Source organism: Brachyhypopomus gauderio, unplaced genomic scaffold (genome assembly GCF_052324685.1).
Source record: "Brachyhypopomus gauderio isolate BG-103 unplaced genomic scaffold, BGAUD_0.2 sc121, whole genome shotgun sequence".
Lineage (NCBI taxonomy): Eukaryota > Metazoa > Chordata > Actinopteri > Gymnotiformes > Hypopomidae > Brachyhypopomus > Brachyhypopomus gauderio.
Window position 1 is genome coordinate 51,374 of NW_027506942.1, and position 23,928 is coordinate 75,301.

Consider the following 23,928-nt stretch of genomic DNA (forward strand, 5'->3'; position numbering starts at 1 on the left):
CTCTCCCATGGCAGAACGTCTTCGCGGTGTACCGCACCATGAGCTCCGCGTTCCTGGTCTTCCCCCAGTTCAGCTTCGGCAACGGGCTGATGGAACTGGCCCGGGTGGACCTGCAGCGGCAGGTCCTGAGTGCGTTCGGTGTGGACGCCTACAAGAACCCCTTTGGCATGGACGTGCTGGGATGGATGCTCACCTCCCTCTTCCTGCAAGGCTCTCTGTGTTTCGCTTTGCGTCTGCTGCTCAACAGGAGTCTTCTTCAGAGAGTCCGGTGAGGCCCCACCGTCTGTACTGCGTCTGTACTGCGTCTGTACTGCTCCTCCGTAATATAATCCGAATACCAATTTTGTACTGCAGAAGGATGCATTTCAATTGGATTATTTTAGCTATTTCCAAACAGTCCAGTCAAATTGAAACGTTTTATGGTCCATTTCCGTCTTAAATCTCACGCTCACTTCTCACATTTTTGTCCCTGACAAGGAGGCTTTTCTGCTGGATTAAGTGGGTACATGTGCCAAGCGTCTGGAAAGAGGATGAGGATGTCCTGGCAGAACGCCAGCGCGTGGACAGCGGTGCAGCTGCTTCTGATCTGCTGCAGGTCAGCCAGCTAATGAAGGTCTACCAACATCTGAACCGGAAAGTACGGGCTGTCAAGGAGCTGTCATTCGCCATCCCAGCAGGAGAGGTCAGTCATGCATTCAGAAGGGCTGTATAGATCGACCTTCAATCATTACAACTGTTTATTTCTTTATTTGTATTTGTTAATTTTTCTATATGCTGACCATTTTGTAACGGTCTTGAGTATTATCAACATCTCTACAATCATCAAACGTCCTGAAAAGCTGACCACGTTTCTGCATTACATAACGATAATATTCTGGTTGATGGTAAACGTGACGGTAGAACCGTCTCTAATAGCTATGGTAGAGAAAACGTTGTGTGCTAGCCGTCGTAGGAAAACCTGACAGTGTCGTGGTCGTTCTAGTGTTTTGGACTTTTGGGAGTAAATGGAGCGGGCAAGACTACCACGTTCAAAATGCTCACTGGAGACATCAGCCCGTCACATGGCTCTGCGCAAGTCCGCAACTGGGACGGGTAAATGCACTGCCCACAACACCTTTGTTTGCCTCCATTGTCGATATTTATGGCTACATACCACTGTATTCTCAGGCACATAACTCGATTCACTGGAGAAGCAACCATTGGTATTGGGATTTCAGCAATAATACATTTCATGCTTCCAGGAGAATGGTGGACATCATGGATTGCAGGGCAGAGGGTATCAACATCGGCTACTGCCCACAGGTGGATGCTCTGGATGACCTGATGACGGGAGAGGAGCATCTCTACTTCTACACCCGCATTAGGGGCATCGGCAAGAGAGACACGGACCAGGTGAGACCACCGCCTTGTCTCAGTCAGCAAACCGATGCCTGCAGTCCCAGTCCTGGTGGATCACTGCCCTGTTTCCACCGTTCAGCACATCTGATCCACATCGTCAGTGCAGGAGATGAAGTGTATGGAGTGCTGAGGTACCAGGGAAGTGAGATATGCAAAGCAGTGAGGCACCAGGGGACTGAGATGTGTGATCAGGCACCAGGGGACTGAGATGTGTGATCAGGCACCAGGGGAGTGAGATGTGTGATCAGGCACCAGGGGAGTGAGATTTGTGATCAGGCACCAGGGGAGTGAGATGTGTGATCAGGCACCAGGGGAGTGAGATGTGTGATCAGGCACCAGGGGAGTGAGATGTGTGATCAGGCACCAGGGGAGTGAGATTTGCGGTGTGGTGAGGCACCAGGGGAGTGAGATGTGTGATCAGGCACCAGGGGAGTGAGATTTGCGGTGTGGTGAGGCACCAGAAGCTGAACCATGAACATAGATCGTGCTATTGAGAAAAAGAGCACAGAGGGCATCTAAATTAGATGTCATTTCTGTCCCATACACACACCAGTCCTTGTCTGTTGCTTCATACTTGCAGCAGTACGTACGGAGCCTCCAGGGGAATTTGAAAACACCTCTCCTCTCAGGTTTTTGAGACTGGGTTTTCTTTGTCAGCAACTTGCAGGTCAATGACTTCTTTCCACATGGTTCTAAATATAAGGCAGAGCTGGTCTGGATTCACTGGGGTATTGCCCTTCTGCTCAGCAGAAGAACACAAGCAGCAAAGCTTGGGCAGAATATTGAAAGGCTGGTGCTTCTCCATATTGATTAGAAAGGAAGTTAATTAATCTTCCATTCCTGCTGCATTATTGGGAATGGGCACTTCTGGAAAATCTGCCTCAGGCTACAGTAGAAAAATCTTCTTTAGCCTTAAACAACCAGGAGAAATGGGATTTATTAAGAATGTCATTTTATAATGACAGCTCATTTGGAATCACATCAAAAAAGGTATGACTGAGTTAAGGTGAGATTTGAGTTTTGGAGGGATTCTGAGAGATTTGTCACTGAAGTTATGGTTACATACGTGTTGGCCAGTGTGAAGATCGTTTGTCATTAAGGTGTTCTGCCTCCCCACACAGTGCTCCTTTGATCCTGAGGCTTTTCATCATGATCAAGGACTGATAAAAAATTATTATGACGGTCATGTGGAGTGTGTGCTTATCATGTGAATTAAGAGACCCTGAGACTCTGGTATAGTTTTTATCATGTGGTTACATCGTCTAACAGCTGAAACAGAGTGCCGGCTTCTACCATTTCAATGCTAAGGTGAATAGAAACAGTGAATATTTTCAGAAATCTTGATAAGGTGAGTCATTTGCAGAAATATGAGTCAAAGAAATTCATAAGAATCACTTGAAACCAAAGTGAGATGTAGTGCTATAGTTGTGTTAGCCGTTATTTTGCACAATAGCAAGGAGAATGAGGTCAACTGTCATAGAAAAGGACGTCCTAAGACCTTAATGAAGATATTATTCTGTCATTTAAAGCTTTTGGAAGAAGTGAACGATTTGTAAGCTATATCAGTCATCTATTGCTATAGTTACTACCTCAGTGCCTCTGTGGTTTGGCCCATTAGCTACGATTAGAGAAAGATTGAGAAGAATCATGTTCGAAATCCTGATGACCTGAGGGAAATACCCTCTCCCTTCCTAACAGCAGAGCCTGAGGAGGAAGGCAAACCTGTGGAAAATCAAAGCACTTTTCACAGATGTCTCACAGGTTTCTCACAGATGTCTCACCAATGTCTCACAGGTTTCTCACAGGTCTGGGATAGGCTGACTCTGTTTAACTTCCGAGAGGTTTAGCTTAGCTCTCTACATACAGGAGTCCAGTTGATTCAATGGGTGCAGTAAGAGTAATCTGTGTTTGTGGTGGCTCAGATTTTTACAGGCATCTAACGAAAACTGTTTAGAGTAACTCATTATGGTGTAGAGGTCAGGTGAGCAATGTGTTAGTACAACTTGAGAAACCTTTCTGTGGGCAATTACTGTTTCAATAAACCGACAAAGGAAACAGCCTGTAGCTGATGGAAAAAGTGTGAAAATAACAAAAAACACATTATTTAGTTTAACTAGGAAAAGTTCACCTGAAAGTCAACTCACTTTATCTTTGAATATAAAAAATGCTTTGTATGTGTGCTCTGCAGGTTGTGAACTATCTTCTGAAGAAACTTGAGCTTAACTACCACAGACACATCACCAGTGAGCACTATAGTTGCGGAACCCGGCGGAAACTGTCTACTGCGATAGCTCTGATTGGACAGCCACAAATCCTGCTGCTGGTACAAACCTCCTCCCCATTCGATAATGCACTTCACAGTTTATAATAGCAGTTTCTCCATCCCGCGCCTCTCCTCGGTTCTTCAGTCAGTTCATTCTTGCTCATCTGTCAGCAGTTCCACCCACTGGTGCTTTAAAAAGAATTGTTTTCTGGAAGATTCATTGGACGCTGTAAATGACCACAGTTTTTTGTACTGCATGGTGCAGTGTGTTATAGTTAACCTTAAACTTACATGACATTGATACGCTTTGCTATAGAGGAGTTTTTTTTTTTTATCTATTTGTTGCCTGTGCTTTGGACAGTCCAAACACTGACCTATTTCCTCTGCCTGGTCTCCTCGCCCAGGACGAGCCTAGTTCAGGGATGGACCCCCGTTCCAAACGCTACCTCTGGAAGATCATTGCTGAGGAGGTGATGGGAAAGTGTGCTGTGGTTCTGACATCCCACAGGTACATATACATCAACGTATCACTGAGAGCATTGCAATGTATATCTGATGGAATAGCTTTACACTTTCTGGGAATCTGCTGACAGGAATAAATCAGGATTAAAGCTCTGACACTGATCTTTCTTCTTGTTCTTATTTAAAATGTTGACAGAGAAAGCTAACGCAGTTTGTTGTGTTCGCCCATTTCAGCATGGAGGAATGTGAGGCCCTGTGTTCTCGCCTGGCTATAATGGTACAAGGTCGCTTCAGGTGTCTGGGCTCCTTACAACACATCAAGAACAGGTCAGCGGCCCCTCACCCCTGCGTCCGCCAGCACATTAGTCGGCACTGCCCGTCTGCCTGTCCTTCCCTGTCCCCCTCATTACCTCGAGCTGTGTGCGACAGACCTAAACCACTTGCTGACAGCGGTCCGTTTTGATAGAGACATAAGTAACCTGTGTAAACCCAACAGGTTTGGCCGAGGATTCACTGTGAAGATGTACCTGGCCGGTGCCTCCTGCGACGTGGACGCCATCTCCAGATTCATGGAGCAGCGGTTCCCCAGCACATACCTTAAGGTGAAGTCACTTAACAGGGAAAGAGCCGTCGAGTTCATACCAGTCTTCTTACAAACGACGGTCCTCCGTGAACGAGCTCAGCAGCCTCTGTACAGGAGCTCTGCTGGGTCTTTCTGTGGCAGGTGCTGGACGCTGCAGGCTGTAGCTGACCTGTTCTCTCTCTACTTAAACTCTAGCTGTGTAAGGGTTATGAGGAAGGTGGAGGTTAGAACATGTGTTCTCAGTCCAGTCCTGGGGCTCCTCCGTAAGTTTCGTGCGTTGTGTGTTCCCTGCTCCAACACAGCTGACACAACCCCTGAAATCCTTAGTAATTACCTGAGCAATGTGAGGGCGTTGCAGTAGACACACAGAAATGTACGGCACTCAAGGTCTTCCCCACTGCTGGAACCGGATAGGACTGGTTTAGTGGACAGACTACTGGATAATTCAAGGTGCTGTATACATTGCTGTTGGGTTATATCACTGTGTGTCTTTTCTGTGTCTGTACAGGATCATCATTTGGCTATGGTGGAGTACCACGTTCCTGTTGCTCCTGGTGGCGTGGCTGACATATTTGACCATCTGGAGTCTAACAAAGCAGCCCTGCAAATCAAACACTTCTCCGTGTGTCAGACCACCCTGGACGAGGTGAGAGCCGAGGAATGCAGTGCGAAACTTCGGTTTCTGTGCAGATTAAAATATCCTTACATGATAATGGGGGAAACAAAGCAAGTAGAAAATAGAAAAAAAACTTACAGAGAAACGTCTGTCTTACCTCCCTAGGTGTTCATTAACTTTGCTTCGGAAAACGCTGATGAAGACTCCCAGGATGTCAAACTTTGACCTGCAATGTCTTGGCTGATTCAGTTAGTGCTAACGTGATTGACGAAATATTGAAATCATACAGTTATTTTATTTGATTGTGTTTGTTTATTCAAATAATTAAGTATAAAGAAAAAACCTGTTTCTTGGGTTCTTTTATGTGTGTCTAGGGGACATTAATGTAAACTTCTCTGGTCAGAAGTACTGTTTAAATACTTATATCAGCAAATAATATATGAATGTTTGTGACAACATATTTGCCACATCTTTCCTTAGCACAGTTAAACATCTGTAATTCACTCTAGTTCTTGTACTCTTCAATGCAAATGTAATTTGTTCATGTTATGACAATGTGAAGTGTCAGCTTCTTCTCAGTGGGACAAGATGACAGAATATTTGCACCATTCTGTTCTAAATCTTATTTAAATCAATGACTGCAGAAGGTCTCACTTTCTTAAAAAAACTTTTTTGCTGGTTCTATTGTTTGTTGTGACGCTTGTTTCAAGATCAAAACAAAAAACAAAGTAAACATGGAGCCACACTTTGGTTACTCAATACTGCATTAAATATGTATGGAGAACTAGGAGAACCTCACGCGCTCACATGGCTGGCAGCACTGGTGCAGCGTTACTTCTTGGATTGGTATAAATCACAAAGGCCATTCTGGCTGCAGGACATAAATGATTCTTCAATGTCTCCACGTCTTCAGTCTCATTAATATTTCCTCTAAAGGCACATCTTTCTTCTGCTGAATATTTCATCAGCTCTTTCCTTCAAGGCACAGTTCCTCTTTTTAAAAATGTACCAAACTTATTTTTACATTAAAAACTCTGTTTTAGATGCAGATGTTAAGAGCTTGTATTATTGTGTGTGCGACCAGGAAACCTCAGCTTCTGAACTATACTCACCCTGTTGAGACACACAGTTAGTCACCATTAGGAATGTATGAATGTAACCTGTGTTTTTAAAGTATTATCTAAACCAGTAATATAACTTAAAATAAAACTTTTCATAATTAATATAAGTCAATATAGTGTTTTTACACACACACACACACACACACACACACACACACACACACACATACACACAAAGTATATATGGAGTCAAAGGTGAAGCAGTTTAGTACAAGTACAAGTTCATTCTGGAGAGAAAGTCTGTGGGAGGATTCTTCTCAGGACAGGATGATCATGTATACATTTTTAATGTCTTTTGAGAAGAACAGGTAGTATTTGTTCTGTCCAGTGTTTGAGGATTTATAGAGAATATGGAGAGCTTTGAACATTTGGATGAAAATATCACCCAGAAACTGGGATAGAATTTCTGTTGAGCAGAACATACATGAATACATCTAGGACTAGGAATATAGAAATCTCCTCAGCAAGAACGGTCTACATTAGGAGTCCGTGTGGTGTTGGTGAAGGTGACCTGTTGAAACGGCATGATTAATAGAGGTCTGACTGGAGGACTGTAACTGTGATGTCAGAGCTATATGCCTATAAAACTAGTATCAGTGACACGTAAATAGGCATGAAAGTGTGACAATCAGGAACCTGCATGATTGTTTCTTTCTAGTAAAGGTCATTTCTCCAAATGACAACAGCTTCACCATTATATATAATTTAAATATATACACCATTATATATAATTTAAATATATACTGTATATTCATATACACATAATTTAGACATTCCAAATGTATGTTTCAGATATTGCACTCATAAAAGGTTATAAAAGGTTTTATAATAAACTATTATGAGAAGTAAGTAGCCAGTAGAACACCTGCCTACATCAGAAATACACTTAGCAAACTCGTAGTTATAGTGTGTGTGATTTTAAGGCAGAGCTCAATGTGATAATGGCTTTAGGATAAAAATGTTATTTTTATGTCTTAAAGTGGGTGTGTTTTAATGGACCTGTAATGTAAGCCCTCGGGCATACATTCAAACAGGTAATGACCAGGATAATACGAGTGTGTGTGTGTGTGTGTGTGTGTGTGTGTGTGTGTGTGTGTGTTGTGTATACCGTTTATATACAGCTTACTTCAACGTGAATGAACAAAAGAGAGATAAAATCAATATTTGGTATGGCCACCATATGTCTTCAAATTGCCATCAGTTATTCTTCTAGATGTAGAGGAAATCAAAATAGACACATGAGAGATTTATTAGAAACACCAATATACTCTTTTATTTTTGTGAATCAGCCAATCGTGTGGCAGCATACAGCTGTGAAGACATGGCTCAACAGACCCAAGCCACTGTTACCATGGAATAGTTTTTGGTGACAGATAGGCAGCTTTGAGTATGTCAGAAACTGCTTATCTTCTGGGATTTTCACACACAGCAGTCTCTAGAGTTTACAGAAGTGTGCAAAACACAAGTGTTCGAGTGAGTGGCAGTTCTACTGGTACAAAGCCTTGTTAAAGGAGAGGTCAGAGAAGACAACCACAGAGAAGAGAAAAGCATTTTGGAATGTGCATGTCACACCTTCAGGTGGCTGTGCTACAGGAGTGTGAGGACTCACTGGGATTCTGCCATCTCACATGCTATTCCCAGGATCTGCTGGAGGCATTGGTTTACTACCATCTTCCCCCCTGTTCCCCTATATATATATATATATATATATATATACAGGCCCGTTGACAGTCTTGCTGGGGCCCGGGACAAGAAAGATTCATGTACCCCCCCCCCCCCCCCCCCCCCCCCCCCCGCGAGGGTTCGCGCGAAAATGACGTAATCGCAGTGGCTCCGCCCGTGCGCGAGGGCCTCGCGCTGTCGTTTCGCGAGGTCGTACACCTCTCGAATTTTGTAACTTCGCGCGCGCCGCGCTTCAGCGCAATGAACAAAGTCATGTTTGCAGGGTTCATACACCTTTATAAGGTGGAATTAAAGCACGTGTACGTCACTTTAAAGGTCCATTTCAATATTTTCCAGCACGTTAAACTTAATTAAGTTAAATATTTATACATATACTCGAAATGATTCGAAATAACTCGCTTTTTATCACATTATTTAATGGTTGTTTATTTTCAAAACGCCCAATCTTAACGTCTTCACAAGAACTGTTCAGTCAGACAGCTATTTGTTGTGAAACGAAGTAGTTACAATTTCAAGCATTTTCAAGTACTTTACCCTAAATTCCAGCACTTTTCAAACCTGGAACACAATGCAACTTTAAAATTCGTCAGGTAAATGTTTTTCCTTTCTTTTCTGCGCTCCAGATTTCTGTATTTACTTTAACTATCCACCACTGTATTTCCCGCTGTTGGGCCGATACCGGCCGGCTACAGTCGGTGCTGGATCAAACCATTTTCCAGTGGGAGGCGGGGGTGTATGCACTTAATGGAAAATATGCAGATAGGTAAAAAACATATATATTTGAGCTATTGAGCTTATTATGAGTACATAATGTTATATTAATGAAAGATTTAAAGATTATTTAAAAATTATAGACTTTAAATAAAAAATAAATTGCTGGGCTCTTTGATGGGGCCCCCCTGGCCCTAGGGCCCGGGACAACAGACCCGGTTGTCCCCCCCTGTCGACGGGGCTGTATATATATATATATATATATATATATATATATATATATATATATATACATACATACACATACATACATATATACACACACACACACACACACACACACACACACTGTATATGTATGTATACAAGGACGGAGCAGTGTACTTGATGACACTCGTGTCAACCAATAAGCTCGGTTGTTTTAAGCTCCTCCCCTTCCTGCACTTCCACTGGCGGGACGCGCGAACATCTAGTGGCCGAACGAACAACAGCGAAGTCGCCATCTCACAGAAATGGATCCTGACACGGCTGCGGAGGTACCGGGTGGGACGTGGGCAAGAACCCGAGAGGCAGTAGCGCGGTTCCGACAGCTACTGCTGTGCTCTAAATGGTGAGTTCAGACTAACGTCAGCGGCTGTTAGTCTTAACGGCGGCGTTTCGCTTCCTCGTTGCGATATTGTTGGTTTCCTGTGTCGCAGTTCCCGGGTCCTGACGGAACCGGTGTGTCTGGGCCTGTGCGAACACTTACTGTGCAGGTAACGCAGACTCGTGTGACTCGTCGTTTGCATGCTGGAGCTGTGCTCGTGGTCTGAGTGAGTGTACAGGTGTGGGTTGTGCCCCGCAGGTCGTGTGCGGGCCCGCACGCCGGGGACGGGTGCAGCGTGTGCCGCAGTCCCGCCTGGGTGAAGGACATCCACATTAACAGACAGCTCAACAACATCGCAGACCTGTTCCGCAACCTGGAGGCATTGCTGCAGCCCGCTGAAGGTACCGCAAGTGCTCAAACATCCAGACCTCTAACAACCGGTCACTTTGCAACTTTGCTAAAGCCATAGAAAAACAAGATCGCTATGTAAATGTAAAATTATAGAGTGGAGTTTAACAGTGTGATTGCATAAGGGTAGGAAGCTGTCATGAAAGCGAGATGTTCTAGATAAAATGCTCTCAAAACTTTTACCAGAAGGAAGACGTTTAAAAAGGTAATGTGCAGGATGAACGATTTTTTTTAGTGCTGCTTTCCTGCAAGAATAGCTCCAGGAACAATATATGAACAGTAATAGTGAAATCATATAGTGAAAACGGATGGAAGTTCACAAGCAGTGATTTTAGAAGCCATGCACACCTCCTTCTGAAGCTTGTGTTGCCAAACCAACACGCGTTCAACACGTTTCCTAGAGAAGCTTTGTGAAAAGGTAACATGGAGGCTTTGGACACAAACAACAGTCTGACAAGAGTTGGATGTGTTTGTAATGTCAGTGATGCTGACAGTCTGTCACATCTGTCATGTCAGTGATGCTGCCATCAGACCTGACGACTGGCCAGAAAGTGACCATTGACAAGGAGCTGCAGTATTGCTCATACAAATTGTGAACAAATATGTCTACAAATAGTTTCTAATAAAAAAAGGTTTCTCATTAAATGGGGGGTGTGTGCATGTGTGTGGAGAAAAATTAAGGTTTGCATTTAATATGTTCACATAATTTAATGCCTTTTAATGCTAACCAATCAGTACATGAGAATCTGCTGTACACTTAGATTTTATTAAAACATTCAACATTCTAAAAGCCCCATATTTGAGTCATTGGAATGAAAGAGTAGAGTGTGATCCTTTCACAGTATTTCCCACTGCACAAAGCAGAGCAGAGTTTTATAATGTATAATAATGTTTTATAATATATAATAAGAGTTAATGTAACAACTGTCAAATAGGACGAAATGGATGCTGGAGGAAGAACTTCTATAGCTCCTATAGGATTTTATAAGCTATATTTTTTTCTTGCACCCTTCTAATGTGTAGCCTCGCTGACAGGCTAAAGTTGTTTCTTATTACTTGTATGCAGTACAGTATGATATGAAGTAGAGTCACACCCCTGGTATATACACATGTATGTAAATGACTGACTGAGCTTCACACTCTGATCCTGAAATGACTATAATTATGTTCTGCAGTTAGCCATGGTGTATTTGAACTCGTAGTAGCTTGTCTGAAGCTAGAACTGGGTAGACTGCTCGGGAGGATGTGGTTTGAGGAGCAGATGCCCTCGGGGTCGTCGTGCGTTCAGTGGTCGCCCCACTTGTTTGATCTTGTGAGATCTTGTTTGGTGGGTGCGGTGGTGCCAGGGCCGACTCGCGGAGACACCGCTGCAGGATCAGAGATAACGCGGCGCGCGCTGAGGGGCGTCTCTCCTGGAGATAGGGCGGAGAGAAGACGCCGGGTTGTGTTTGCTCCCTGCCCGCGAGCGTCTGACCAACCTCGTCGTGAAAGTATACATGTTAGCCTTAAGGGGACGTTTACCAGCAGGGTAAGAATGTAGATGATCTGTCAGAATTGTGTGTGTGCTGAAGTGTGTGTGATGTGTCTATTTCCTTTTAGCTGCTGGTGGTGACCCAGCCCAGACGGCCAGTCCAAGTCCTGCTCTTCCACAGAAGAAGGTCAAGATCTGGTTCAGTCCAAGGAGCCGGAAGGTGCGCTGCCGCGTGGAGAAACCCGCTAGGGTGTCGGGCAGAAACGTGGCCGAACCGCCACCTGGGCCGCCAGCCTCCGAGCTCCTGTCGGTCTTCAACTTCACCTCCTCCTCCCAAGATTCTGGCTCCTCCCCTACTCGGAAGGCGAAGGAGGTTGAGAGAAAGAAGAAAAGGAAAAGGGGCGGGGCGTCTGTTGGAAAGCCGGCCAGCGCCGGGGCCGAGCCCCGCACCAGGAGGCAGAACGCGGTGAAGAAGAGGCAGGTCAGGCTGGAGGTGGTGAACCAGCAGTGGGGCTTTGGGAGCGGTGCAGCCGTGGAAGTCCAGGCTGAGGAGCAGGAGCGGGGGACACGTCCTGGGGATGTTGAGGGGAGACCCACCAAGAAGGTGTCCTTCCAGTATCCGGAAAGCCAGCCCGAGGAGGCGCCCCGGGATGACCTTCCCCAAGGAGGCGCTCAGATCCTCAGTCCCAGGAGGAGCATTCTGAAGGAGGGTACGGCGAAGGAGGCTCAGCAGTCTAACGAGGAGCCGAATGTCTTGGTGCCTCCTCCAGAGCAGCTGCCTGCTCTGCTTCCGGAGCCAGACCCGGCTCTCGACTGCAGGGTACCTGCTCAGCTGTCTCCCTGCAGAAGCGTCAAAAGAGCCAGGCTGGAGGAGGTGGGGGGCAGCCCCCGCAGCACCCCGAAGAGGCCCGGGCCGTCTGTGGCTCGCGGGAGGAGGAGGTCGACCCTGGGTAAGATTGCCGCACCTTCCACACCTCCTCCAGATAGCTCCAGACTCTCCGAGGTGCCAGGACGATCCACAGAGGAGAGGCAGAAAGGAATCTCAGGAAGCTCACAGGTCGACACGAAGCGTTCTCCCGCCACTCCTGCGAAAGGGCGAGGAGGCCCCCGGCACGGCTCCGGCAGTCCTGCCTACGTGAAGAGGAACCAGAGGGGAGAGACACCTCTGCATCTGGCTGCCATCAAGGTCTGCAAACAGGGTGGCCGCTTCATTGATTCTTTATGGGTTTTATTTTTAAATGCGTTTTTTCGCTGCAGGTTAAGGATAAGCCTTGAGCTAAATGCAAATCTCAGTCAGGGCTGTCTGCTGAAAAAAATCCATTTTCCTGGGCAACATTTAATCTGTGTGTGGAAAACTGGCCCTTTGTGACATTCCTTCTTTCTTTTTTGTCGTGTATGTGTGTGTGTGTGTGTGTGTGTGTGTGTGTGTGTGTGTGTGTGTGTGTGTGTGTGTGTGTGTGTGTGTGTGTGTGTGTGTAAATACACGTGGGACGTGCAGAGAATTGTCTTTACCGCCTCGACCCTGATGACCTCTGTTGCTTGTGCAGGGTGATGTGGCGTTGACGACACAGCTCCTGACCCAAGGAGCCGACCCCAACCTGAAGGACCACGCTGGCTGGACGCCTCTGGTCAGGGCACCCCCTCTTCTTCCCCTTCTGTCACACTCTTCCTCTCTTTCATCCCGATGTTCCTTCTCTACTGTGCTGTAAGACGTGATTTTGTAACATCACCTTCATAAAGCCTCACGTTTGTGTGTGAGGGAGTTGCCTGAAGGCGTTGGCTAGAACTTCTCAGGAGTCTTCATTCAATATCGAATATTGAACCGTTGGAGTGGTTTATGTAGCTGTCGTGTACATATGCGGGTTGTAAAAGAGATTATTACTGAATCTATGGATTTAATTTTGTTGAGTTTAACTATTTCTCCATCTCCACTTTCAAGTTTTTTTTTGTCTTCTCATTTCATGCCAAATAAACAAAACTTAGTTTTCATGGATTGAATTATGCAGTAGAAGAATAAACTGTTTTACAGTTCAGGGTTCATTTTACCACTTTGGCTTTGTGAAAGCAGCTGTAATAGACCCATGACATTGCTTAGTATTTCACTATGGATTTTGCCCAGGGGGTTAGTGTAAATGATGCATTTAAGATGACTTTAATATCAGACTGTGTGTGTGTGTGTTTCCCAGAAACGTCCTTTAAATTGCTACTGTAACCCTTTGTAGCCGCTTTATTTCCTGTCATGTATGGTGTGCATTAAAAATGCATTTTTTTTTTCTTGACAGCACGAAGCATGTAACCTTGGTCACTTGGGTGTGGTGGAGGTGCTGCTCCAGCAGGGGGTGCTGCTGAACACACCCGGCTATGAGAACCACTCTCCGCTGCACGACGCGGTGCGGAACGGCCACGTGGACGTGGCCCGGCGGCTTCTGGAGCACGGCGCCTCCGCCAGTGTCCTGTAAGCTACACCCACGTAACCCATACACACACACACACACACACACACACATGCGCGCGTGCACACACAGGGACATGTTAATTTCTAATGTTGGAGGCTTGTGTTGGCCTGCTTGACAGTTTGAAGATGTGAACAGGGCCCTGTGTCTGGCTGAATGTGCATGGAGCTTGCGGACGTTGTTTAATATCGGACGAGTGGCTGGCAGTGTGACAGGAATTGCTCGTATGCTAGAATGTTGCTTGTTTTTTTTTTTTTTTGTTTGTTTTTTTTCCTCCCATGTAGCCTCAAACTCATTGGCTTGATGTGGCATTAGAGTTTCAGAAAATAGACAAATGATTGTGCTGCATTTATGTTGGACATTGCAGTTGCAGGTATGGCCGAATGGCCTGATTCTTGAAAAAAGCAAAACACTTATCTGGACTATTTGTTATTAGGCATATCAATATTGCAAAGTCAAATATTTCATCAGCGATTAACAAGCGATATATCGAGCAGCCTTACTTGCCGTGTTGTTGCTATGGAGATTTTGCTACCAGTTTGTGAAGCATAAACAGTGCAATACGGAGGCTCTTCATCCAGAGCTAAGCGTGAATAATACATGCACTATTTATTTATTTTTTGACAGGTCTACCTTATTACACCATAAACCCAAAGCTGGTTTAGGTTATTTTCTCTAACTTCTGTTTCTCAACCATTAAGAGGTTTTTTCCCTCATGTTGAAGCTTGTTGCGTTAACGGCGTTGTGTATCTGGGGGTGGGCGGTGTGTGTGTGTGTGTGTGTGTGTGTGTGTGTGTGTGTGGTGAGTGGGTTACTCCACCCAGCGCTACTGCTTCCTTTGCGGCCCGTTTCTTGGCCTGCCTCATTTGGATATCGATTGCCAATGTTTGGGCATCAGCAAAATGTGGCCGTCCTGCCCCAGGGGCAGATGAAACGCAGACGTGTCCCGTGATACAGGCCCACTAGAGCGAGGCTGTCCTGCCCCAGGGGCAGATGAAACGCAGACGTGTCCCGCAGGCCCACTAGAGCGAGGCTGTCCTGTCACCGTCTCTACGTCTCTTTGTCTCTCTCTGCACTGACAGCAGAACAGGCTGCTCACGCAAGCAACAGCCTTGAGCCCCGAAATGGATTGATTAGTGTGTGTGTGTGTGTGTGTGTGTGCGCGCGCGCTCATGTGATGCTTCAAGGAGGCGAATGTAGATGGGAGATGCTTCAGTATGGTATGTTTGTGTGTAAATTGGAGGGGAGAGTAGTGTGAGTATGAGGGGTAGAGAGGGTGTGGAATATTCAGGTGTGTGTGTGTGTGTGTGTGAGAGGGAACGCATGCGTGTGTGAAGGAGACTTCTGTCATCCATCGATCTGCCGTGCCGGGCTGCAGGCTGAGTCTCCAGCCTCACTCGATTGTTACAGTTTTCCAGTTGCATGAATAAAAACATCTGGTTCATCTCGGGGAGCTTCTGATTTTCACAGCTCTATCGATCTGTGATTCATTGGGCACCATTACTGTTGGCATCTGCGTCTGCTTTGTCAGCTAAGAAGCCGGTGTTTTTCCCAGGAGGCTGTGGTTCCTGATATTCTAGAGCTATTGCGTGAACAGGCATGCTTGCTTCTGCACCTGAGGCCATGAAAACACAAGTTTTGCTTCATTAGTATTGAAGAAATGACTTTATTTCTAACCTTTTTAGTTGTTTCCTATTGTCTCTGCCGCCCAGATTGTGCATTAATAGCATGCAGGTGTGTGTGTGCGCACGCGCATATGTGTGCGGTTGTGTCTTTGTGCACGTGTGCTCTTAGGAAAGGCAGTCTGGTAGCTCATGAATCCAAATGAAATATTTTATGGACCAGTGGACCTATTAATTGTCCCCTAGGTGGTATCTCCATATTAACGTTGGATCTGAGCAAACTCTCTGCGCAACAGTTTTTCATCTCCTTACCTCTCTGCAGGGGTGAGTCTTCTGGCGGTCGTCCTGCCCGGCTTAGGGGGCCGTAAGACCTCTTGTGCTCGACGTGAACCTGTGCACTTGTTAGTTGATCGCATGCGCAAGCGAAGTAGCTCTGGCTGAAATGTCATCTTTGGATGCTTTATGTGGAAGCAGACGTGGATATAATGCATCGATAGGTGTTATCAATATACTGTAGCCAGTATGGTTACCAGCAGTATGGTGCCTTGCAGTAATGGTTTGTGTTGCCTGCGCGTGTGTATTACTAAATGTGTTGAGGAGCGATGAACCCTGGCACTGCTAATGACCATAATTTGTGCACGGCAGGAATATATTTGGACTCCAACCTATTGACTATGCAGAGACGGAGGAAATGCGTGAGGTCCTGAGAACAGCACGCTCTCCCATCTCCACACCGCTGAGCTCCCCAGCCAGCCTCTCCAAGGTACCCCCGAACCTCCACACTTCAGTGCGTGACGCACACCTAAAAACTTTCTTGGGGAGATCTTTCTAGCATGAGTTTCTGTAGTCTCCAGGCATACTGAGGAAAGACGCCCAGGTCACTCTGATTGGTACCAAACTGACGCAGTCTCAGCAGAACCAGCTCAATAAAGCAGCACAGCTGCTGGGTGGAAGGCGACTGCAGACGTTCTCCAGTGCAGGTACCGGTGTCGCCGTCACCTCTGGTCACACCTCTGGACACCTCGTGAGTGAACTTTACCGGCAGGAGCGGAGTTTGTCTGATAGATACTGTGATAGATGCTGTGAATTATTATTTTTTATATATATATATATATATATATATATATATATATATATATATATATATATATATATATATATATATTTTTTTTTTTTGGAAATTCTGCATTGCCCAGCAATAAGAAATTACTATTATTATTTCTTTGAAGTATGTTTAAAAACTTTGATGTAGCTAATGTAACAGAGCTGTGTGTTTGCATCAGCTTCTGCCAGCAGGATTCTTGCCATCTTGAAGCACACTTTAGTTCACTAAAGGAGACGTATGTCGTGCGTGGAACAAAGTGCCTTTGCCTTCTCCTGTAACTGGCACAGTTTTGATTAAAGCCTGCAAACCATCCACCTTCAGCATAAAAAGGATAATTGTGAAAATCCCCTTTATACTGTAGATGGATATTATGACTTACTGCAGCAAAAGTTCCACTCAAGAGACTTCACACAGCCCTGAAAATCACAGTACTAGAGAAACCAGCAGTTCAGTCTGTCACCCTGAAAGCTGGTTGCGGATGCTGTCAGAATGAGGCGGATTGACAATCTCGGAGGCCGTGTGTCACGGCGCAGCTATTCCAGAGAATGGGAACGGGATCCGATATTTTCCAGAAACAAACGGGCGCTAGTAACGCAGTGTGCCAGGAACTTTTACAAAAGGCTTTTTTAACGGCCTTATGTTAATTCCTTTTAGGCATCTCCATTTGTTTCTGGAGTTCTTTAAATTAAATAGGCTTATATGAAGGAGAAAAAACACTGTCTCTCACCACACGTTTGTGCTTTGAGAAATAATTAAGAGCTTTCAGTAATTATTGAGCTGAAAGCTTTTGTTACTTATGAAGCCATGAATAATTATTTGATTTCTAATGAAGCGCTGTCACTCCAGGAAGGACCGCTCCTCTCTGCTTTCAGTTCGACAGGCACAGTCAGCACGCAGCGTTTGCTTACATTGGCAGGTGACATTAAATTGATCCCTTCTATTTATGTTACGTCGATGACCTTTGGGTTTCTCACGTTTTTCCACTAGCTGATGGATGTCACTTGATATCACTCAATTTTATAGATACAGAGATCATTGTTTAACTCCCATTTAGTTATGCCACTCCCATTTAGCAAAGCCATCAGGTCATGGGAGCAGAATGTTCCACGTTCAGCCTGTAGATCCAAACTGACGATGTCCTGTAGAAGGTTTTGTTTCGCCAAGTGGATTTCACTAACTTCTTACACCTCTACACATGACCCTGGTGGCACATGAGACGTGAGGAAGGTTCTACCTTCATATGTGAAGTATTGACGTTATATTTCTTTCCTACACCTTTCTGTCTCTTCTTTCTACAGTCACCCATGTGGTAGTGCCAGAGGATGGAGTTCCCTCCACCCTCACCGTGCTCCAGGGCATTCTTGGAGGCTGCTGGGTGGTGCGCTTCAGCTGTGAGTCCCCCACTCTCTCCGCCTCACACCTCAAACCTGGAAGACCTCCACTAGTCCTGGCCTTTGAACCCAGACTCCAGACATGAATATATATATAAAACCCTGTGCAATTTAACTGGTTGCCATTTTAACTGCTTGTACACAAGGCAGGTGTCAACAACTCTCACTTTGATGAAGGCAGTGAGGGATTAACCCTCAGACCTGATCCAAGATCTGTCTGAGCCTTTCATGTCTTCATGACCTGATTTATATGGATAAAGAAAAATCTGATCCTAGCCCAGCCCTCCAGAGGTGGGATCTTTGGTGCATTCAGCACAGCATGGGCCCAGACACCCTGTACCGTCCCTGTACCGTACATGAAAGGTTTCTCTGTAATAATCGTAAGCTGTGTACTCTGTTGTATCGGTCCCTCCCGAGTTGGTGCAGCACCCCTGTTGGCTGGGCGTAGCAAAAGGGTTCTGATACGCAAGGTCTCCTCGACCCGAGACGGTGAACACGTGCGGTGCAGACTGCTCCAGCGTACGCTTCATCTCCTTCTGATGCCCAGTGGTTTGGACACGGTGTTTAGCAGCAAGCTTCTCACGTCAAATCTTGATTATTTTTCTTTTTGAAATTTGTTTTTTTTTTGTTTTTAATTCCATTTAGTACATGGTTATACTGTCCCATAATCCCTTCCTGTAGCTCCCCTCCCTGACTGCTTTACCTAGACCAGTTTCAATACTGAACGTCACAGATGACGTCCATTGTGCGTTTTGGACCTCGGGAACGTCCTTGGGGGCGGCAGGCTTCTCTCACCCAGGCAGTGACCCCGAAGCGCTAGAAATCACTGCTCCTCATAAACTTGTGCTGGCTTAAGACACCCTGCTCTGTTTCTGCCATATAACACCACCGGGTCGGGTGCGGTTCTGTGTTTGGAAAGCGACCCACTTAAATGGGGCAGAGAGTTGTAAACTTATTGTGCATGCAAACAGATGGACTGCAGACTAGTAACTTGTAAAAAGTCCTGGTGTGTAATTGAATAGGTTTAATATAGGTGTATGTTAATAGTTTATTCAATAGATTTTGAAATTCCCTTTTAATGCAATGACATCATGCTACAGGCTATTATCAGACCAGACATTTGTGCTCTTTGAAGATAGGAGATCAAATACGGAATATTGGCAAAATCTGGCAAAAAAAATATTGTGGCGAAAGGATATTTCAGCTGTGTGTTACCAGTATGCTGTATTTCAGTTGCACACCTGTCTGCATTACTATATGATGCTGTTCTTGTCTTCTGTGAGTGTCTCGATTCGCTGCTATGGATGCATCAGTTGCACTGTGAACCTCGATCTCCTGAGCCACTGCGCTCTCTCTCTCTCTCTCTCTCTCTCTCTCACACACACACACACACACACACACACACACGTGTGCATACACATACATAAACACTGAATGCTTATTTTCGTGAATCAAATTAGCAGATATGGTAATTGGTCCTTGCTGCTGGGCTAACGAGACGGCCTTTTGGTCCGGAGAGAGAGCCGGATTAACCCCGGGATCTGGTACTGGTGCCACCGGCCCGATACAGCTTCTGGAAATGAGAGCTGTAATTAAAGAGCTAGAGGAAATGCAATTACAGCTGATGATTATTGTAGAGGTGTGTGTGTGTGTGTGTGTGTGTGTGTGTGTGTGTGTGTGTGTGTGTGTGTGTGTGTGTGTGTGTGCGCGCGCGCGCGCGTGCCCGAAAGTGTGGGATAGAAGTGTATACGTGTACTTGTCCTGTTGCCTTACGTTTGTGTATGGGTGTGTCAGGCCGCAGCGCAGATGGAGCTAGCACTTGTGACCACAAGGATGCGAGCAGCGCTTTCTCACTAATGGCTGAGTGTCGCATCCACAGCAGCGTGCAGGACTCTAATCTAAAGTGGGTTTTCTCATTAGGTAAAGAGATGGTGGGTAGACGTGGGCAGCCTGGCTTGGTTACCCTGCCGATTTGATTTTCATTTGAAGCCCATTTGCACTCGTGGCTCCGTTGGACGGCAGCTGAAAGGCGAAGAGAAAGTGCTTCTCTCCGGTGTGTAATCGGGGATTAAGCTAACAGCTTCGCTCTACCTCTGGCTTGACAGCGCTGCGTCCCTTTAGAAGAGGACTTTACCACAGACACGTTGGTTCCTCTCCTCCTTTATCTGCCTCTACGCACAATAGAACAATAGACGATGGTCACAGGGGTCACTAGTGGGTTTCAGAAACAACAAAAAGATTGTGCTCTATTAGAAAAGGGAAGAATGGTGAAGCCATGGAGGGTGACCCATGAGGCACGTGAGCAGGGCGGATGAAAGAGGACAGGCGGGGGGGGGGGGTAGGTAGGGGAGGGGTGGGGGAAAGGGACGGGGATATGGGGGGCGGGAGGCTCCTTTGTCCTTGTTCGAAAAGAATCTGGACGTCCTCGTTTTTGCTGTCGTGTGTCTTTGTGCCAAGAACCTCGCCTCGCTACCGGGATGCAAACACAGCATCTTCTGAACACCAGTTTGCTCGGAACGCTGTTTAGATTTAACCTCCTGATTTGTGGTGCAGTGAAGATTCATCTGAATACCCCCTCCCCTTCTGTTTGACAGGGCTGGCCCGCAGCCTCCAGCATGGTGCCTGGGAGGACGAGGAGGCGTTCGAGGCCGGCGAGGGTCCACGGCGGGCCCGGGCCAACAGACACAGTCTGGTGAGTGATGGTGAAGCTAATATAGCCGATAACTGCTGGCGACAGCAAACTGCTCTTGGCTAGCCTGTGGCCTGCAGAGACTTCCAGTGCCAAAGATTGCTGCCCTGTGTTTCCTGTTCTGAATGGTGCCTGGTGTGGTGTGGGTCATGCTGCCTTCTGGGGTTTTATTACCGCCTGTCGCACTGACGGAGGCTCATTTAGAAAGCTTCACTCGTCCCCGGGGAAGGAAGACTGTAGGGGAGGCTGAGGAGCTGAACCTTCACGGATCTCGAGAGGACCGCTCGCGCTGCAGAGCAATTTAGGTCATCGACACACCCACTGAACTCCCGCGCAGAGCGGCTGTTTAGCGTCTGTGGAGAAGCAACACGGTGTAAGCAGCTAATGCATCTTTTACCAATCTCGACTGTGATGCGGGTGTGGGGGGCATATGTGATGTTTAGTGTAGGGGCCATGGTGTGCTAGTTAACTGCTACTACATTTTTACAGCAGTATAAAGCCCACTTATGGTCAAAGATAACATTAACCTTTTAAGCATAAAACCCACTAAAAGGGTCCAAAGTGGCTGTACACCATGTGGGTGTTGTGAGTTGTCTTGGCTTTGTTGAGGCTGTGATGACTAAGCTCATTGAACTGAACTGCAGCATCTCGGCACCTCTTGGAGTGTGAGCAGTCGTTGTACACACACACATGTACACACACGCAGTGTGACTGTACTTGGGTAGATTCCGGCTTGGATCTTATAGGATCTCACCTTTTTTGGGTCCTCCCAACCCTCTGACCCCACCTCCCTTCTTTGATTGACAGCACCCTTCAGTTCCAACCGTTAAATCCCAGTGTGTGCTTGTTTATGACGGTTGCTGTCTTGTCTGGTATTCTCTTTTGGCATTTTTGTAGACACGCGTCTGCAGCTTTATTTATTTATAATAGGATTAGCATTTTCAGATTTGCTTCACGTGCAGGTTTCCTCTCGGTGTAAGTAGGGTGTCTCATGTTGGAGGCTGCATTTTTGAGCTGGAAGTCGTCATCTTCGTTGTCCTTGATCGTTCATACAGGATCTGCGACCCATCGGGGCAATTTAGGAACAAACTTTTGGCGTTAACGAGATCCTTGGTTCACAGTGTGGTTGGGAAGGTGGTGCGGGAGAGGGAGTCGCAGAGAGGAACGTGTCTTCACGTGTGAAAATGAGGGAATGCAGGAGTGCCAAGATGGTGCCCTCCGCTGGAGAGGAGAGTTAAGGGCCCTGCGGTGTGGCAGGACGCGGGATGGGAACCGCTAGGGGAGGGTGGCGAGTCATGACTAGCGAGGGAGATGCGCTGAGAAGCCGTAGCACTTGGAGTGAAGTGATGGTGATTAAAATGCTTCCTCTATTCCATTCTGTTACCAACCGTTGTCCTCAAATAATTACAGAAAATGCCCAACGTTAAATGGCGTCCGCAGATGATCTCTTGTATTTGTTTACTCCCCTCCTCACGTCCTCTCGCTAGCTGCCACAGCTGTTTGACGGATGCTTCTTCTACCTCCTGGGAACCTTCCGGAAGCCTCCTAAAGATGAGCTGCTGCAGCTGGTGAAGACGGGAGGGGGACGGCCTCTCACCAGGCAGCCCAAACCGGACAGCGACGTCACCCAGACCGTGAGTGCCGCGGCGTACCATGCCCAGCCGGGCTCGGACCAGGCGCTCTGCACGCAATACATCCTCTACGACCCGCAGGGCACCTACCGGCCCGGCCGCGTACGTCTGGGCAAGGTGTGGTCCGCTCCCTCGTCGTGGCTGCTGGAATGCATCCTGGCCTTCAGTCTCCTGCCCGTGCCAGAGATCTAACCGGCTACCGGTTTCCTACACCCGTCACGGCAGGAGGAGGTTTGTCCCACGGCTTAGGACGAGTCCGTGTAAGCCAGGTTGGCTTTGTCCTGCGCATCGTGTTGTTGGGGTAGTGATAAACGCTTCCAAGCTTTGAAAGCCATCTTTGTGTGACAGAAAAATATATATACTGTTATCACAGTGGTTTCTTAATGAACCTGACAGTTGCATGATAAAGCCTGAAGTGTACGACTGTGAGGTCTAAGCCCTAATCTGTGTGACATGGTGACCGTGATGGCCGTCTTCAGCTTCGGCTGCAGAGCTATCTGCTCCGTGCATAAGCTGTTTGCAAGACATGACGTTGATAACTATGGAAACCAAACCTCGTCTAAAAAGGAGAAATAAATGTTCTCTTATGACTGCAGTATTTCACAGAACATAGAAATGTCTGTGTTTATGTACCAGGACACAGGGTCTCAAGGACTGACACACCTGAGTGACTCAGCAGAAGTTTGAGAAGAGCTTTGTACAATAATTTCAAATAAGAGCATTAGCATTGGCCAGTGATGTGTGCCTTTTATGTCACCAGCTCAGAAAGACTTTTGGTTAATGTGACTACTTCTGTGGATATTTACCCCAATGTTATCCCGACTAGTGGAGGAAGAACCTAGTTTCTTAAATAATAATAAAGACCAACCGAAAGGTGTTAATTGTTTCTGTCTGGTGAAATGAAAGTTTGTTTTAAATTTTTTATTTTAAATAAGATTTTGGGAGAGGCTATTGTGTCCGCATTTTTGTGGACAAATTCTATTGCTATTTGAAAAGATGCATCTTAAAGGAAGACCTCTTGTGTCTTGGAGTGTGTGTTGTGGTGTTGTATGTTTAATATACAAGTTGTATAAAACCCAGAGTAGACCTTGGCAATGTCACTGTAAAATAAACAACCCTGTTGCTAAAACATTTAAGCCTCAATTTTTTTTTCTGATGGTCTGTGAGCACATTTCTTTATCAAATGCAAAAAATAAGACTCCTGTAAGCCTTGAGGCCATGTCTAGAGATGATGCAGCCTCCGCTCCTTTAGGAAACACACACTGCAAGGCACAACCCAAGATGGCGGTGTGTTTTTTGCCCTTCACTTTGGAGAAGGTTACGCTGTATCTGGATGTGGGGGAGGAGTTTCTGACCCTCCATCCTGAAGGGCCTCTTTGGCCATGTCCCAAAATGCAGCTTTCAGTGGGATTACTCTGGGACATGCCTAATTGCTATTGATTGCTGTGAGCTGCATTAAATTGCCCTCGTCTAGCGAGGAGGTGGAGGAGGCAATTAGTGGTGCGGACAGGGTTTCAGAAGCCTGATTAATAGGTGAGCAGGGACCAGCCTGTGGGCTGATGGAGGCAGTCGTACACCCAACCCACGACATCTCACCCAACAAACTTTACACTAAGAGCTCGGGAAGGGGCAGGCTGGGCAAGCCTCCTAGTATACGGTCTTGGGTTTTCAAGGCCATCGTCCTTTATAATTCGCTGCATAATTTTGTTTAACTGGTTCTGGAGATTTGGCCCGT

The 23,928-nt window shown here is 46.3% G+C and overlaps 2 protein-coding genes across 4 annotated transcripts in view; both read left to right on the plus strand.

The window, feature by feature from the left end:
- Positions 1-6,378, plus strand: part of abca12 (ATP-binding cassette, sub-family A (ABC1), member 12) — a 53,782-nt gene extending 47,404 nt beyond the window's left edge. The window contains exons 61-70 of the mRNA XM_076993760.1: positions 15-268; positions 478-682; positions 983-1,092; positions 1,242-1,392; positions 3,587-3,721; positions 4,066-4,169; positions 4,358-4,450; positions 4,620-4,725; positions 5,215-5,352; positions 5,488-6,378. Coding sequence (XP_076849875.1) covers positions 15-268; positions 478-682; positions 983-1,092; positions 1,242-1,392; positions 3,587-3,721; positions 4,066-4,169; positions 4,358-4,450; positions 4,620-4,725; positions 5,215-5,352; positions 5,488-5,547 — 1,356 coding nt within the window. The 3' untranslated portion in view covers positions 5,548-6,378. The remainder of the gene's footprint in view (positions 1-14; positions 269-477; positions 683-982; positions 1,093-1,241; positions 1,393-3,586; positions 3,722-4,065; positions 4,170-4,357; positions 4,451-4,619; positions 4,726-5,214; positions 5,353-5,487) is intronic.
- A 2,894-nt stretch (positions 6,379-9,272) lies between these two features.
- bard1 (BRCA1 associated RING domain 1) lies at positions 9,273-23,324 on the plus strand. Of its 3 annotated transcripts, XR_013125972.1 has the most exons (12): positions 9,273-9,447; positions 9,536-9,592; positions 9,682-9,824; positions 11,431-12,488; positions 12,850-12,930; positions 13,585-13,757; positions 16,023-16,140; positions 16,225-16,357; positions 17,781-17,873; positions 20,468-20,565; positions 20,767-20,935; positions 22,050-22,184. XR_013125972.1 is itself a non-coding variant. In XM_076993763.1 (11 exons), exons 1-11 carry the CDS (start codon positions 9,350-9,352, stop codon positions 22,383-22,385), a joined length of 2,388 nt encoding a protein of 795 aa, XP_076849878.1. In that variant the 5' UTR covers positions 9,273-9,349; the 3' UTR covers positions 22,386-23,324. The 3 variants fall into 3 exon arrangements, 2 of the variants coding, with proteins under 2 accessions (XP_076849878.1, XP_076849879.1); XM_076993763.1 differs by lacking the exon at positions 20,767-20,935 and having other exon boundaries at positions 22,050-23,324; XM_076993764.1 differs by lacking the exons at positions 9,536-9,592; positions 20,767-20,935 and having other exon boundaries at positions 22,050-23,324.
- The last annotated feature ends 604 nt before the right edge of the window (positions 23,325-23,928 follow it).